Source organism: Cavia porcellus, unplaced genomic scaffold, assembly GCF_034190915.1.
Source record: "Cavia porcellus strain 051 isolate PalLab524CR breed Dunkin Hartley unplaced genomic scaffold, mCavPor4.1 scaffold_12, whole genome shotgun sequence".
NCBI lineage: Eukaryota > Metazoa > Chordata > Mammalia > Rodentia > Caviidae > Cavia > Cavia porcellus.
In genome coordinates this window covers 82,836,767-82,854,050 of record NW_026947495.1, presented here as the reverse complement: position 1 = coordinate 82,854,050, position 17,284 = coordinate 82,836,767, and the positions used below count along the sequence as shown (strand labels likewise).

General features: G+C 50.8%; 1 protein-coding gene across 5 annotated transcripts in view; it reads left to right on the top strand.

Annotated features, from left to right (window-relative positions):
* The first annotated feature begins 307 nt into the window (after nucleotides 1-307).
* Satb2 (SATB homeobox 2) overlaps nucleotides 308-17,284 on the top strand; it is a 142,565-nt gene continuing 125,588 nt past the window's right edge. Inside the window, exons 1-2 of one of the 5 annotated variants that reach the window (XM_063259515.1) lie at nucleotides 308-527; nucleotides 5,935-6,159. In XM_063259515.1, coding sequence (XP_063115585.1) covers nucleotides 5,994-6,159 — 166 coding nt within the window. In that variant the 5' untranslated portion in view covers nucleotides 308-527; nucleotides 5,935-5,993. Of the gene's footprint in view, nucleotides 528-3,437; nucleotides 3,551-5,110; nucleotides 5,261-5,658; nucleotides 5,798-5,934; nucleotides 6,160-17,284 lie in introns of those variants that run through there. The other 4 variants (XM_063259516.1, XM_063259519.1, XM_063259517.1 and 1 more) reach the window with 4 other exon arrangements.

Sequence of the window (17,284 nt, the reverse complement as noted above, 5' to 3'; positions counted from 1 at the left end):
GACTTTTCCGCCCGAGCCCGTGGAGGCATCTTCAGAACGCCTCTTCTAGCATGCTTCTCCTTGAGACCCACAAGGCCACATTTTCCCCCTCTTGAATAACAACAGTTCACTTTTCAAAGCCCTTCACTCGTGGAGTGGAGCGGCAAAGATGAGCCTCCCCTAGGCAGAGACTTTGGAAACAAACAACACACTCCCCACACAAACGCGCACACACAGTTGCTGGGCTTGAAAACCTTGCAGCGAGGGGGAAACGGAGGGGGAGAGGGAGAGAAAGAGGGAGAGAGGGAGAGAGGGAGAGAGGCAGAGAGGGGAGAGGGGGACTGCGAGCGCTCTTAGCTTAGGTAACCAACAAACCCAATTACTAGGCTTTATTGATACTAAAAGGAGAAGTTACTGTCCTAACAGTTCTCCGGCGTATTAGCGACTGAAATCTGCCCGGGCTGACGGAAACGCCGCGGGCGGTCTGGGCTCCGGAGGTGGCAGCGCTGACCACGGCCAGGCCGGGCCGGCGGTGGCGGTGGACGGAGGTGAGCGCCGGGCAGGGCGGGGCTGCTCGCTGGGGTCGCCTGCGCCGTCCGAGGGCTGGCTCCGGGGATTCGGAAACCGAGAGGTCACCGCGGACAAAGAGGTGTGCGCGCAGGCCGGCGCTAGAGCCCGCAGCGTCGCGTCCCGCGTGGCGTGGGGCCGAGGCCGCCGTGGGGTGGCCGCGCGGGCGCCTGCGGCCCCTCTGTGTGCGTGGGTGGGCTGCACAGGGAGCCGGCTTTGTTCTCGCACCCGGCCCCAACCCGCCGGCAAGTGCTAGGTCCGCTGGGCTCCCGCTCCTGCGAGGCCCGGGAGGGAAGGGGACCGTGGTGGCGCCATCCGGATCTCAGCGCGCGCAGCCTCTCGGACCGAGGGGGCCCGGGGGCCGGGGAGGAACCTCTGCTTCGTGCCGGGCCCAGGCTGGGGTGGGTGGACGCCTCCCGACGCGGGGCCCCTGGGTCGCTTCCCCTGGAGGACCGGGTGCGCAGTGTCCCGTGGCCGTGGGCCGTGGCCTGGAGCTGGGGCGCGCAGGGAGGCCGCGCTGGGTCTTCCCGAAGCCGCTCGTGGCTGGGGCTGGTTCGGCGCGCGCGCTCGCAGGCTCCCGTGGAGGGTGGGATGCCGGCGGCAGCCTCCACTCTGGGCCTTGGCCCGCAGCACCGGGCCGCAGGTGGTGCGCAGCCCACGCGGTGGCGCTGTCGCGAGAGGGCGCGGGCGGGCGGCCCCCAAGTGCCCTGCTGGGGTGGGGACCCAGACCATCGGCGATTCGTTCACCTAGCGTCCCAGGCCCGGCTTGCTTGTCCCTGAGGGTTTGATACGCGGCGTCCACTCAGAAACTCGCCAGCGCTACCGCAAAGCCCACCTAAACCCAGCAGCGACCCGCGGGGACAGCTAGGCCCAACCGCGGGGGTCGCTGCCGGCTATCACCAAATACAGCCCCGCTGAGTTCTGGGCAGTACTGGAACCATTTTTCCAGGGTCTGCACGTGGGCGCCCTGGGCCCTCATGGCCCATGACCACCACAGCCCTCCGTGGTCCCCATCCTGTCCTGGTTGGGCCAGCAGGACAGGTCACCGGCGCAGTGGATCTGCTGGCCCCGGAGGCAGAGAAAGCACGCAGAAGTGAATGGTAAGTTAAGTGTCCCAGAGTCAGAGAGACTGGGGCAACTGGGAGACCTGTGTCCCTGCTGTTCCCTGGCCCTCAGGGCTACAGGCTCAGCCCTGAGTCCTGGCTGTGAGCAGGCAAATGCTGGCCTTTTCTCCACAACAGCCCTGGGCACACCAGCCTAGGCCTCAGAGCTGGCAGCCATTTGGGCACAGCCACGGCAAACCCCACCAGGCAGACAAGACTGGGCAGATGTAGGCCAGGCAAAGCTGGAGTCCTGTGAAGGCTACTGATGCATCTGACTATCCCCAAGGACTTCCTGTGTGTTCCCCAGAGGAGGGCACAGAGTCCCTCCTCAGGCTCTGAGAGGCTGCCGTCTCTGGCAGGGCCTCTGGGCCTGGAGGGGAGAACATGGGAGCTACAGACAGGCTGGGCCTTCTCAGGCCAAGTGAGTGTCCATGCTGGACACTGATCCCAGGCTGGGCAGTAGGGCCTTCGAGATCCTGGGCAAGCATCAGCGACCCAGTGTGCACCCCACGCAAGCCAGGGCCATAAAACCTCAGTGTCCTCAAGCAACGTGGTCATTAGAATGCAGGCCACCGACAAAGGAAGGTGGCCTGAGGGAAGATAGGAAGAAGACCACAGAAAGACCATGCACAGAAAGCCCAGAACATAAAGATCAGCCACTTTAAAAATAACTAATCTCACTGGGATCCTGAAGAAGTGACCTTTGACTGAATGGAATCAAAGATCCTGGCAGTGGGAGAAGGAGAGAGATGGAGCCCATGGCCTCCACGAAGAGAGCAAGAGGGAGCCCAGGGCCAAAAATATTTGAAAAGGTGAAGCTGGTGCTCCAAATGCTAAGCAAACCGTATCTGCATTCGCAAAAATGATTTTGGATCAAACATTTAAAAAGAGACAAATGTACTTATGCCAATTCTTAAGTGTGATTTTGTTTCAAAAATGTTGGGAAATAAACCATTATGAACAATACAAAACGAAACAAAAAATCTTGAATCATCATCAGATTTATTCACTTCCTGTTTTAAAAAGTAGAAAATTTTAACAAAACATAAGAATGTTATTTAAAATATCTCTTATTGTTGAAATTAAATATGCTGGAAATAACCACTTTAGTTAAAAGAAGGTCAATTCAAAAATTGTACAGTAAAAAGCATATGTAATTTGAAACAGAAAAGACCTTTATTAGGGCAATTAAAGAAAAAATGCACTTCACACTGGACATACATCTGAAAACCTCCTACACTTATCCTTTTGAAAATCGAAAAGAAACTTACAAAATGAGCTACCTACCAAACACATGCAAAATACATTTCTGCCAATGATTTATCGAACTGGACATTCTTCTCTATGTTAAATGCAATTTTATTTATTTACTTATTTTAAAATGTAATGCAAACTACTCTACGACATTTTCCCAAAATGATAGATCTTTCCTAGTATTAAAAAACGACCCAGAAAAGTCGATGGATTAAAAAAGATGCAGACTCTAGCCACAATGTACATTTAATTGTACATAACTGCGTACTTTATTTAAATAACCCTTCTCAGGGGTTTAATAATTTAGAATCAATAGTTCCCTTCAAAACATAATAAAATATTTACACTTTATAAAATATTAACCGGTTAACAGTGCGGCCGTGTCGCTATAAGTGACGCCGAGGCCGCCCGCCCGGCGAGGCGAGCGCCGGATCCCGGAATGCAAATGAAGCTCTCGGAGCGGCGTCGGTGAAATAGCTCATTAATGACTTGGGGTGAGCGTTCCAACCATTCGCATCGTAGATATAATAATAGTGACGAATCAGACAGGAAAGACCCTGGCAGCGCTCTGCACCCCAGAAGCAGCGCGCGCGGTCGGCACCGACCTCGCGGTCCCGCGCGGATCTGAGGCTGCGAGGCGGACCGAGGTGAGCGCCAGGCGGCTGGCAGGACGGGCGCCCTCATCGGGTCCGCGGAGCACAGGGCTGCAGGAGTCCGCTGTCGCGCCCGTCCGTCGTGCAGCAGGACTGGGCCCGCCGAGGGCGGTGCGTGGCCAGGTGCGCGGCCCACGGCCTCGCGTGCCTAGCTGCGGGGTGGGGGCTGGGCGGGCGGAGAACCGAGAAAATTAGTCGAAGCCCGGACCTCAAGGGCCCCGCGTCTTCGCTCGGGCCGGCTCCCTATCCCTTGCCGAGCTACGATCGCCTCCGGGCTGGCGCGGGATCCGACGCGCCCTGGGGGTGCGGGGGCGGGGTTCCCTAGGGTCCCGGACCCAGGCCGGGGGCGGAGTTCCTCCCAGGGACCCCCCCCTTTTTCCTGAGACTCCGACGCCTCTCAGGCCGCGGGAACGGAGCCTCACGGGTGCGGGGGGATTGTGAAAGCACGCGGCGAACGGCCTCGCGCGCTGTCGGCCACCCAGCTCTCAGCGGTCTGCGCGCGGGTCCGAGGATTTCTATCTTGGCCCTGAGCGCGTTTCCCGAAACCGAATCCAGTTTGGCCCTCTGGCGCCGCCGTACAGTTAGCGCTTCTTAAGGGAGACCGACGCGCAGGCGGCAAGCCGTGGGCGTCCCTGGGGTCCGAGCACTGGGAGGCGCCAAGGTGTGCGGGCGGATGGAGGAGCCTCAGGCCGGCGTGGAGCGTCCACACGGACTTGCCCACAGCCGCCGCGGCGCGTGTCCGCCGACGCCGCAGGCATTCGCGGGGCCGCGGCCCCTGCCCACGTGCTTGCTGTTAAGGAGGACCGGCGCGCGGGCGCGGCGGTGGGGCAGGAGCGCGCCCCAGAGCCCGGGCCGGCTGGGGCCACCTTAAGCGGCCCCGCGGCAGAGCCCGGCCGCGGGAGCCGGGAAAGTTGGTGGCGGTGTCGCGTCGCTGCGGCCCGGCGGGGACGTTCGCGCCGGGAAGCCCGGGTCCCCAAGCCCAGCCGCGCGCCCTGTCCGGCCCTGACGCGCAGGGTCTGGAGCCCCGGCCACCGAGGATGCCACGGAGGACCCGGTCTTTGTCCGGCGCCGCACGGCGCGGCGCGGGCGGGAGGGGCTGTTGCACCCGGCCGCGCCCCGGTCCCGGCCCCGGCCCCGGCCCCGCGCGGGCGTCCCGCGGGTGGCGCACGTCCCGCGGCCCCTCCTCCGGCCCCTCCCCGCGCCCGCCCCCGCGCGGACCGTCTGCCGCGGGCGGCTCCCCCCCAGCCCATCCCGAAATAACCCGAGCCATCCCCTGCCCCCACCCCAAATTATTATTTCGAAGGCGCAGGATCTGGGGACGCCGGGGGGAGGGGGCGAAATCGGAAACCGGGTACGGCCCAGAAAGGCTCACTCGCGCCGCGTGACTCCACGCGCCGAGCCGCTGCCGCCCGCTGCGCTCCCGCCCGCGTCCGCCGGTGGGGACCGGCCCGTCCCCGGCCCCGACCCCGTCCCCCGTCGTCCCCGCCACCGCCGCCGCGCGCGGACCCCCGCCCCCTCCAGCCTCCTCCCCGCCTCCGCCTCCCTCGTCATAACCAGCGCTCCGCGCCCGCGAGGACACCGGCGGCTGGGAGCTGGGAGCAGGACAGGGCGCCCCGCAGCCCAGCGCAACTTTCGCCCTGGAGTCGCTGCTGCTGCTCCATGGACACAGCCCCGGCCAGTCGAGCCCGCGGCCGCCCGTGAGCAGTAAGTACCGGGCGTGCCCAGCCCAGTCTGGCCCGCCCGCGCCCCTGCTTCGGCCTCCCCACCTGGTCTCTGTGGATCCGGGCGACGATGCGGGCGCCGCGTCCTCAGGTGTTCCCTCGTTCGCGTCCCCACTGCCAGGGCCTCTGGGGTGCCCAGCTCTGTGCGGAACCGTGGCCGCCGGCGGCCGGGAAACTTTGCACGGCGACGTGGAGCTGTGTCCGGCCGCACCGCGCGGGATCCGGGGCGTCCGCGTGCGGGCTGAGGAGACGCGCGGGGTGGCGGAGGCAGGCGGGAGCGCCGGGACCCCGCGGCCGCGCGCTCGTGGCCAGGCGGCGTAGAGAGGCGCCCGAGTCCCGGGGCGCATGTGGATGCGGGGTCGGGCTGGTTCCCTGCTGTGTGGTTGCCGTGCCCGGCAGGGCTACTGTGGCGCGCAACCGCGATCTCCTCCCCAGCGTGGCCGGCGCCTTGGGCCAGGTCCGGCCTGCCGCGTCAGCCGCGAGGACCCCGCTCCGCGCCCAGCCTGACAGCGGCCGCCTGGTGCGTGCGGCAGGCTGGGGACCCGGGGACCCCAGCGACACAAGGGGGGGGTGCGCGGCCGTGGGGCGGCGCCGGCCCAACGCCTGTCACGTGTGTGAGCGGCTGTCCCTCTCTCTCCCCGCCCTCCCCGCCCCTAGGTCCCCGCGCGCTTTATTGCGACCTGCCGGCGGGAGCCTGGTCCCCGAGCCCGAGCGGCATGGAACGGCGCAGCGACAGCCCGAGCCTGCGGGACAGCCCCGAGCGGCGAGGCGGCAGCCCGGACGCCAAGGGGCCCCCGGCGAAGGCGGCGCGGCTGGAGCAGAACGGCAGCCCCCTGGGCGCGCGCGGGCGCACTAACGGCGCGGCGGCCCGGGCCGTGGGAGGTAACCGGGCGCGCGGGCCGGGAGCGGGTCGGGGTCAGGCGGAAGCCGCGGGCCGGGTGACAGCGCCCGGGCCGCCTCCGCCGCGGGTGGCTTCATCTCGAGTCAGAACCAGAAAGTGGTTTACCCAGAGGGTGGCATTTTTTGGGCACTTTGCCACTGTGTGCTGAGGTGTTGGCAGGTTTATGTCACAGCCAGCTAACTGTTTCTAGATTTTCCTCGAGAGCTCTTCAGCGCTTTAACTTTAGCCTCGCCTCGGTGCTGGGTGCAGGGATGAGGTTGGGGTGCGCTGGCTTGGTAAAGTCATCGGTACATTCAGGCCTGTGCAGGACTGCGTGCTGGTGCTATACTTTGTGTTAGGATAGCGCTGGAGGTAAAGGAGTGGCAGCTGGGAGCGGGTCCTCGGTGGTGCAGGGCAAAGGGGAGTCCATGAATCCCTCAACCCATGGGAGTGTCAGTGCCCCTGTTGTCTGCAAAGTTTCCACGCAGGCCTTTGTAAAGTTGTCCCGAATTAGGGAACCGGAGGATATTGCCAGGTAGCCTGATTAGCTACCTGCTAGCTCCACTCCCAAGAATTTAGTGTTATTTAAAGATAGGCTTTTGCTTTTGTTTTCACTACTAAGTGACAAGGAAAAGTAACCTTGTAATATACAGATAAAAGAGAAATGTGAGCATTAAAATATTTTGGGGTTTGCATGCCAATTGCTTACTTGTCTTATGTACAAAAATGCACATTTCCGCATGATATGTAGTGGGGTGTGTGTGTGTGTGTGTGTGTGTGTGTGTGTATCGGTTTGAGATAAATTGCTCCTTCCAAATTTTTAATTCTAAAGTTTTTTCCCCTAACGTTTCCCATAGTTTATTTAATGTAATTCTTACATTGGCTGGGCTAAAATGATATAAAACCCTGGCGAACTTAGTGATGAGCTGTCAGCCCATGTACCAGATGTCTGCTACCAGATCTTGAAGTAAATACTTAAAAATGCCTGCTCTCTTTTAAAGAGTTAAAAACAGACATTTTATAAAATGACATTTTTGGTTTTTGCTTATTTTGCTACTTCTGTTCCTTTGTGGTATACATGGACGATAGTTTGCGTCAATTTTTTATATTAACCCTGTCCCTGGGGAAGCATTAGTTTTAAAAACTTGTTTGGCTGTAGAGTGTGGCTTATCTATCTTCCCTTTTAGAGATGTGAAAATATACTTTTGATGAAGGAAGAGAAAACCTGACAGTTCTGTGACCAAAAGTGGGGTGTGCTGTGTGTGGTGTCAACCTGAGACTGGCCAGAACCTGGGGCTTTCCCTGTGATCACAGATGTGAGTGTAGAGGAGAAGCTTGGGTGGGACCTTGCCTGGGGGGTCAGGTGAAGGTGATGTAGTGGTGCTGATGCTGGCTGGACGAGTTTGCAGAAGTCCTTGGGAGGCAATGTGTTCTGAAAGTGGCCTTATGTGCAAGAAAAAACTTGGGTTTAAAATTTCAGTCTCTTTCTGAAAACCTAGAATCCACTGGACAGGAAGAAGTCTCTAAATGTTTAGAGTGTAACTGATAAAAATTGTGCTGCCCTAAAATAATAATTGCCCCCCACCCATCATATTGAACTGTAAAAGAAACTGATTTGTTTTATTGACCAGGGGGATACTGTTAGTGTAAAATAGTGGTGGCTTTTAAATTTTCTGAAACTGTAAACCTTATTTGATCACTTAAATTTGATACAAACCACAGATTTTGTCTTCATGAAGCAAAAGTTTGTTTCAGTGAGCTGCCTTAGTTACCTTTTCTGAGGTTTAATTTCATTTAGTAATATCAAAAGTCTTTATTTTATGCTTTCCCAACTGAAAATAAAGATGACATTATTTTGTCTTAGTGTACACTTGCAGTATTTAGTAGTGCAGTGGTTAAAATAGTTTATATGTGGTAAATTTTCAAAGTTTTTTCCTATAAAAGTGCTTTTGTACTATATAGCACAGGTTATTTAAAAAGAGATTGATTTAGAGAATTTCAAAATGTGTTAATTTAGAATATAAAATTCTGATAGTACAAAGCTTTCTTATTGAATGTTAATAATTATTTTGTGGGTTTAGGTTTATATGGTTTCCAAATGTACATTAAGATGTTAATAATTTCATTTCTTTGTAACTTTTAATCATGCATAGACTAGAGCAGTACCAGGCCTTTTAAAAAAATGCACATTCTCAATTTTTAAAAAAATGTTTAAAATATATTTCTAGTTAGAGGTACTAGGTGAAAGACTGTTTCTGAACCTAAGATAAATGTAAAATAGTTCATATATCTACCAGTGTGCACCCTTTTGTTTAAATTTTCTTTATAAAGTAATGTATTAAGCATAGATAACTGCAAAAAGCACAGTTGTATCATTTACTACCATTTTCAGGTATACCATAGTGTGTCAGTGTCAGAAAGATGGTCTTAATAAACTGCATTTGAAAAGTAGAGCTTAAAATTTGGGAACACATATTTGTTAATCTTTGATGTTCCCTGTTTTAAAGCATTCCCTCTGACCCAGGATAGGGGAAACATTGAATTAATCGGTTACTCAATAAAATGCTAATTTAGCTTATGCTTCTGATATGCAGTGAAACAGTTCACTGATTTTGAGTGCATTGGCCTGCATAGTAAAATCTGTTGTTCTACTTTTTTAGGGAAAGCAAGTTTGTTATGATTTTGGATGAAAACTCCATATTTGTATAAAAGTAGGGGCATGATTTTAGAGTCTGGATTTAACTAGTAGAGGTGATGGCTGGTTTACCAATTTCCAAGCCCACTTTTGATGGGAGACTTAGTAGTTGGTTCATTGTTTAAAATGTGATTAGTGTTAGATGACTGTCAGAAAACAGATCGATTTAGCTCTGTCTTTACAACACATACTAGGATGTTCCTGCTCATATGTAAGCAGTGTGTCTTAAAGCATGTATGGAGTAAAATACAAGCGCTCAGATGCCTATGACAGTCAGCTTTTATAGAAGGTCCTCAGGAAAGAAAAGGCTAATACCTCTTTAAAAAACATATGAAGGCTGCAGAGCTTAGAGCAAGCAAGAGCACCATGGTGTTGACAGCTTTATATCCCTGCTGGGTCACATTCACTTACTCAAATTGGCGTCCCCTCTCAGCTAGTAATTCACTCCATAAGGATTCCAAAAAAGGATGATTAATGGTGGGGACATTTGTATTTGTGAAATGGTTGCTTAGAACTTACATTTGAACTTTTAGAAACAGAGATTATTAAGGACGATGTAAATAAGAATCAGATGACCCCTCTTGCCACCACTGGCCCAGTCCCTCGTGGGCAGCGTGGAGCGCCTCACCCTTGCGGCTGCAGCCTGAAGCCCAAGGGGTGCTGGTGCTTTCTAGTGCAGGCAGAGCCTGTCTTCTGCCTGGGCTGCCGGAAGGTGCCGGCCAGTCGTGTTTTAGTAGCAATCAGGACCGTGCTTCATCCAGTTTGACACAAGCTTTCCCCTTCGTAATGCTTGGCTTAAAGAAGAGCTTTCCGACAGCTTTATGGAACTGAATGAGCAGCGCTGGTGTATGCCGGGTGGTAGGAGGCATTAAACATCAGAAATCACTTTTATGTTTTTCATTTTTGTTCAGAGTTTTTTTGATTTTGGGGGCATTAAATGTTCTAGATTTTAAAGGAAATACTTGTAGAGAATATTGGGAATATCCTATAGAGATAACATTTCTAAATTTACTTTTGAAAAATATTTTGTTGTAAAACTAACAACTTACTTCTTTGAAGAACTGTGGATGGAAGCCGTGTGCTCGCTGGTTCACCCACAGCAGCGCTGTTCTTGCTAGGAGGCAGCCCTCCGAGGATGTGACTGTCTTGCTGCAGGGGGACGGCGTTGTGCCGCACACACTGCTGTGCCCCACCGCGAGCAGTGCAACCAGGACCGCTGTGCAGGGCCTCCCTGGAGAGAGCTGGGTGTTGTCCACAGCAGCAGCTTAGTCGTCTGCGTGTGGGACATTTCCTTTCAGAGTGAAAGAAATATGGTTCAGGTCAGGTGTGGGCATTGTGTTAGCGGTCGCAGAGAGACATTTTACCTTCTGAAAGGAGTGCGGGTATACATGAGTGTAGATATTTACATTCAGTGCATACATTACTTAGGAACAAGGAACTGTAAGTGTCAGTATGGGGTACATGAGAAAATCCATTCTCAAGGAATGTTTGTAGGAAGGACTCCCAGTCTTTCTTCAAAAGAGAAAAGACTGTTTCTTCTACTTTTTTAAAAAAGGTTTTAAGATCTTTTAAATAGAGTGAACTTAGGCTTTGGGGTCATCCAACAATCTGGCATGTTCTCTGTAGTTTTGCTGAGGTAGAAAAATAGCCCTTCTGTAAAGTGTTTTTAGGCCTTGGCCTGTTATTAAAATAAAGATATACTTGGTCAAAAAATATATGCAATGGAACATACACATTAAATAGAACATAGGGTATCCACCCCTCCAAGTCCTGAGCATAATTTGGTGTTTCAAGTAATTTTGGACGACTCACGTTCCATCAGCAGAAACCCACTGACCATTGTATATTCAGTGTCATCTGCAGTGAAATGTGCACATGTTGTGTGCCTTGCTGTGTTTGTGCGTGGTGTGTTGGAACTACATAAATGTCCCTTAGGCATCTGTTTTTTTAATCCCTGGAAAAAATGTAATATCATCCTTTCCCTGGGTTGTAAGCAGCAGGGCCAGTCTGTACATCTTGGTATTAATCCTTTTTTCCTGTTGGCTTACCTATCTCTGTAGTGAAGGAAAAGAACCTAATCATCACTTATTAGATATTTAAGAATGTGAATATGGGTCATTTTAGGAGTTAGGAAATGAGGTTTATTCCAGCAAGACTGTGGTAATTACTTAGTGTAGTTGGCGAGAGGGTAAGGAGTGAAGCTTGGTGGTTCTCCTTTGTTGATTTAAAATTCCTGTTTTTTTTTTTTTAAGAATTTAGTATAGAAATAGTTTATATGTGTGTGTTTCTAAAAAAAGATTAGGTTAGCAGGGCTAGATAAATTTCAAATCATGTATTTGTTTTGGTTATGCTTTTTAGAATTTGTTGAAGAAGTGACATAATTTCTCATCATTAAAAAAGTTTCTTATTAATAATCTCACATTAGTGCAGAGCATTATTTCAGGAAACCAGACTTCATCTTGCATAGCATGTAAATTAATACACCATCTTTTATTTAAAAAGTAAGCTTTAAAAAACCTATATACCTGACGTGTAGCAGCATGGCGATTTTTGCTGTCTTCCTTGTGGGAGAGCTGAGGTACAATGGCACTTGGAACATATTTAAAGACGGAGCACTTGACAAAAGTTGTATGTGTAACAGTTTGTCAGTGAAAAGTGACAAGTGGGAAATGACAAATGAAATGTTGGCATCATCACTCTTTATTTTGATAAAAATGTCTCAATTTGCAGTGATATAATACTGTTTCATATTATTTCATGAGTTGTGTGAGATGCTAAGGAGAATTTAGATTTTGTGAACGGAAAATTAGCAGCCCGAACTCTCTGCAGAAGCGTTGGCAGCGAGGCCCCTTCCCCTGCCCCCAGAGTAGGAACAGCAGTGGCGTGTTGGATCTAACCCATGCATCTTAACTCGTTATTTGTTTCAAGGGGTGGGGAGGAAATAACTGAAAATGGTTTCAAGTAGGAGACCTTTATGCTCAGCTCGGAATGAGGGAGAGAGTTTGCCTTTTCGTTTCCTCCTCCTCCTCCATGGCGCCTGGGGATGCGCGAGCCCTTACTGCCCAGGACGGCACGGGTCTTTGCCCTCTGCCCTGGCCGCTGCCCTTCAGTCTTGACTCGGGCGTCCGCGAGGAGAGCTGCGAGTTCCTTTCATGGTAGAATACAGGAGAGGATTTTAAGAATGTCTGTGTGCTCCACATGGATCTTTATTATACACAAAGGAGGCATCATCTCCTCCGTAAGAAAACTGGGATGGGTGCTGAGCGGGGCGTGGAGGTCTGGGCTGCAGAGAAGCCAGTTGAGGACTCACAGATTCAAAGTGGACAGCACAGATGTAGCCTCTGTCGTGTGTTATTTTCCATTTTTTAAAGTCATGTTGCTTTTGCTCATTGTTATCAATCAACCAGGCTTTTACTTTCTTCTTTTACCCAGAAACAAGCCCCTTCAAGCCCAGGAACGTAGCGTGCTTTAGTGTTTTATAAAAATGTTCCATAGTGGAGGTTTCAACATCATGGGACTCTATATGCTTTTCTTTTCAATTAACAGAATTGTTTTGCCATTTAATAGCAAGTGATTTAGAAATTGTGGTAAAATCAGTATAATTAAGTGGCACTGAAAGACATTCGTAATCTCATACAACTTGTGTCTTTTGCTCCCTATTTACAAAGTTTTATTTAATTCTACATTTTAAAAATATGCAAAAGGATATAATATGTGCAGATGTGGCTGAGATATATAATTATGGCAATTAGATTTAGAGCGTGGACTTTTCCCCTTTTTAATTGATGTCTGTACCTTTTAAAAAGAAAGAGTAGTGGATGTTAAAGTTCCTAATTTGACAAAGGCCCAAAATGTAGGATAAAAAAAGCATTAGTAGAAATTGTAAGCATGTGAACCTTGAAATAAAGTTATCTGTAGCAGGCGTGTTTGCTATCTGTGGTTATGGCACATTAGGGGAGTAGAATCCCTGGGGGAAGTCGATTTCAATTCCAGTCCTTCTCGAGGCTTTTTCTGCTCGCTGGTGAGGAGGCGAATTTAGCTGTGCCCTTCGCCAGTTGCCTCGCTCCCGGAATGCAGTCCTGTCCTAACACTGGTTATTAAACTGCAATGCAACATGCAACAAAGATTTAAAAAAAAAAAAGGGCAGGGAGCCCTGCACGCTGCTATTTATAAATGCAGATGCATTTCACGTTGGAGTGACGGCTTGGTGCCCCTCAGCCACAGTGACTGAGATGCACAGCACAGTCTTTGTTCCCGTGGGGACTTGCAGGATACCAAAAACACCACGAGGAGAGACTCCAGTCGGAGTGGAGTGGGTGTTTCCCAGCACCAAGACCCACGGAGGCAACTGTGAGCATTTTCACGCCAACAGCTTGGAGTCTGTCATGTTTCCACAGCTGTACCTTTTCTTTCTTTAAAAGATGTCTTTGATGTTTCAGTACTTTTATAACTGATAATGATTGATTTTTTTGACACATGAAAGTATTTTCTTTGCAAAGAGAGAATATTTGGTTCAAAATGCCCAAAACTCCTAGGAAATGACCAAAGGCATAGAGGTAAAATAGCAGAATTTATGTGTCCTTGGATTATACCCCGTGTTAAAGTTGGGCATTTTAAATTGCAAATATTTCAGTTATTACTACGTGCAAGGAAGGCAAAATTGGTATCTCTAACAGCTTATTAGAAAAATACATTCATACTAGAACTGCTCAAATCGCAGTGTTTCTGAGCTATTATTATTACTATTTTTTGGTTACAAAAACAAGAACTTTCTTTTGTCATCATCCAGAGATGGTAACACAGCAGCATGATAAATGTCTCTTTAAGTGTCGTAGTAAAAGAAAATGGCTCGTCTTCTGAGGCAGCGGAGAGTTTATGTTGTTTTGGACCCATTTCCCAAGCAGTGATCGAAAACAGATTACAATAACAATTATACAGTCAGAAGATGCAATATCCATTTCTACTTTAATTGAGTGAAAGAATAATAAAAACATCATTAAGAAAAATGAGGTGGACCTGTCACACCATGTGCACATTTCTCGTCCTAGAGGAGAGGCAGAACGACCAAGCTCCCTTCCTGACTTGCAGGTTTTTGAGCTGAATCTGCGCTGGGAGCCCACTGGGTGCTGCTCCTCCTTGCGATGCTGGCGGAGAGGTTAAGGATGTGCTTGGGCTTTGTCTTCATTCACAGGCGGCGCAGGGCTTCGAGAGGCTGGGCACCCCACCTGCCTGTGCCTGCCCTGGCCCCCGTGCAGCCTGTCCAAAGTTGTGGCAGCACCTGGCCGCAGAGAGCTTGGTGTGGCCCTGAGCCTGCCGTCTTCCCCTCCCCGGTCAGGTGGACAGAGCTCCATGTGTGTGTAACACCATTGTTCCCCCAGGGGAATGGGTCATGCACAGTCCCTTGAGATGCAGAGGGTCCTGCTCTCATGCAGCCTTCCCATTCCTGGTCCCTGGCCCCACCCAGCAAGCTGGTGGGCAGCAACCCAGAGCCACGGGTGCTTCTGGCCCTGCCCTGTTTGCTGCCCTTGCAGCAAGTGGGGAGCTACTGAATGAGGGGGTGACTGTGGGATGGACCCCAGGTTCTGATGGACGCAGCTGGGAGCAGCTGCAGCCTGACACTGGACTCTGTGGAGGGGCCGTTTCTTTGATCTCATGCTGCAGGTATCTGAAGCCTGTGACTTACAAGCTCTCCGAGGAAGATGAAATGCAAGGCGTGAGCTAGGCAGTGTGGAGGACCTCCTGGTGGGACCCTCCCCACCATAGAGCTGTCCCAACCATGAAGCCATCCGTTTCGTGGTGGAATTTGTACCAAACAGTCCAAAAAAGCTTTTTAAAAACTGTTACTCAGTCCAGGGAGCCCAGTTAATAGCAGCTTCATTAAAATACTTCTGTCAGCAAAGGGTTTTCAGGCTTAGCGTTTACAGAACCTGACGCTGGTGACTGCCGTGAGCCTGCAGGGTCTATTAGTGGTTCCGCTTTTGCTGGACTTCACAGTTTAAACCTAAGCAGCACTTCTGAGTGGAACTTGGCATAGTGTCATTTTGCCTTAGAGGGAATTTTTGTTTTACAATTAAAAAAGCATTTTTTTTCATAAACCTCCTTCTCACGTCCCACCTGCCCTAAGAAAACAGCAGTTAAATAGTCAAAGTTTTAAAAGGGCATCTTTAATTTTAAAAAGGAGTGATTATCTGAGATGAATGTAACAATTTTCCATTAGTTCATATGGCAAAGTAGTGCTTTTGATATTAACAAGAAAGATCTGTGAGGTTGATAATGTAATGAAAATATTTTTCTTCTGTCTCCTGTACATGAGAAAGTCATGTGTTAAGTTTTTTTGTAAAATCAGTTTTGAGGACCCTTAAAACTTAGAAGTCAGTGTCTTGTCTTCTTTATCAGAAGCTGAGAGACAAAAAATGTATGCCACCTGCCGCTAAGGAATAGAAGGAGAGAAATGGGAATCTCGTTATAAATTGACTGCATTTCCCAGGGTAGTTTTTCTTTTTTGTATGTGAAATATCCCTAAAATTCCTAAGTGCACGGATATTTTCTGTGCATGAATGCAGTGTTAGAGCGTCTGATCAGGCAGCTGTTGGGAGTACAGAGCTGGGGAGGCAGGCGGTTGGGGTGTGTGGGGGACAGGGGTGTGCAGTGCTGTGGAGGTGCAGAGTGGGCGGCTCTGCGCGGCTCGCCGGCCTGCAGACCAGTTTGCCCTTCAGGTTTGGCCAGTGTGCGTTAGGAGACCAAAATCCCTTTGTCACTGCAGCCGGGAGAAGAGCAAATTGCTGTCCTGAGGGAAGTTGTGGCACATATGAGTCTCAGGAGAAGCCGCTTTCCCAGAGCAAGGAAGGTGGTCCTGACTGCTTTTCCCCTGTGTGTCCAGGTGACATGCGGCAGGACTGCCGCGGGTGGCAGGCTGCCGTGTTCCTCGGCCGGGGCTGCGCCGAGAGTGCATTTCTGCAGCTATCTTGTAGGCCCCGGGGCAATGGGCCATGCAGTGGTGTTCACAGGCCACAGCTTCCTTGGGGACACGGCTGAGCCACGAGAAATGCCAGGGCCCACAAGGACCCGTTTTGTCCCTTGTGTGTGTTGTGCCACCGTGGCAGACCCAGGGCCACCCTGTGTGTGCAGCAGTGCTGCCCCAATGTGCCCCTCAGGGCTGGGCGTCAGTGCCCCTCTTTTGATGCTGCTCCAAGCAGTTAGTGGAAAGCAAGCTGCAGAGCCAGTCCCTCGGCCCCCCAATAAAAAGCTTTATAGCAAAATAATTCTCGGCCCCATATAATGGGGCTGTTGTAGGTTGGTGTTTGATATTTTGTAAGACTGAAATACAGTCCATGTACCCAAACTAAGCGTTTATTGTAAACAAGTTAACTGCCAAGAGCTTATATTCTGTCAAACACAATTACACCGAAGGCCAATGCACGGCGTGGAAGCAGTGTGGGGATGGTCCCTCCTGCCGAGGGCTCCTGAGATGTTCTCCTCGGGTGGCACCCCAGGCTTGCTCTGCTCCTGTGCTGTCAGCCAAACGGAGAGGGAGCTTCTCTCTGGGGGGCTGTGGTATGTGGGCCGCGTGCTGTCCCTGCTCAGGTCTGAGATGAAAGCACTGCACCCGAGCTGGGTGCACCCCACACCCATGCCACACCCCTGAGCAGACCCCCAGGAAACCCCAATCCTCTTAACACAGGCTCGCAGGGGTGCTTGACTTGTGTTTTTGGTATTTTATGTGCAGCCTGCAAGATTAGAACTGTTTCAGAATTGTGTCCTTTGGGGAGGGCAATGCTGATAGGTTTCATTTTGAGGCTTGGAAATTATTTTTTGCTTAAAGAATTTGTAAAATAACCCAGGGGGTTTAAGGGACATGAAACCTCTTTGTGCTGAAGGCATTCGTACCTGGAATCACCCTCAATTTAAAATACTGTCATCATCTAGGGTTTTTTCTTTTGTTTTGAGGAAGGTAAATTTTTTCTTTTATTTAGGGCAAAGATTCCTCACTTTGTTCAGGAATCAGATCACTTTAGGCTTCGGCAAGGCTTCTTAAAAGCAGTTAAAAAAAAAAGCCAAATAATATTCCTTCTTTGGTCATCCAGTAGCTCTTGGCTAATGAGTAAGGACGAAGTAGGATTGACAGTGCCTTTGTACGCAGTGATTTACATGGTCTCTGTAGTCTTTGAAATAGTAAATTTACATTTTATTTTTGAAATCATATAAAGTACACAATTTAGAATGTGAGAAAGTGAATCCTGTGCTGGTCTTCTCTGTTGGAGTTCCCATGTAGGTGACGGCTGTTAAGTTTCATAGGTCCCTGTGTGTTTTGTCTGGGAAGTAAGTGATCCCACTGGACCCAGTTTTCCTCTTCGTAGCGGGGCTTTGTCAGTGTGATCCGGTCACAGAAATAACCTGTGAGCAGCAGACCCCAAGCTGGGTTCCGGGGCGCT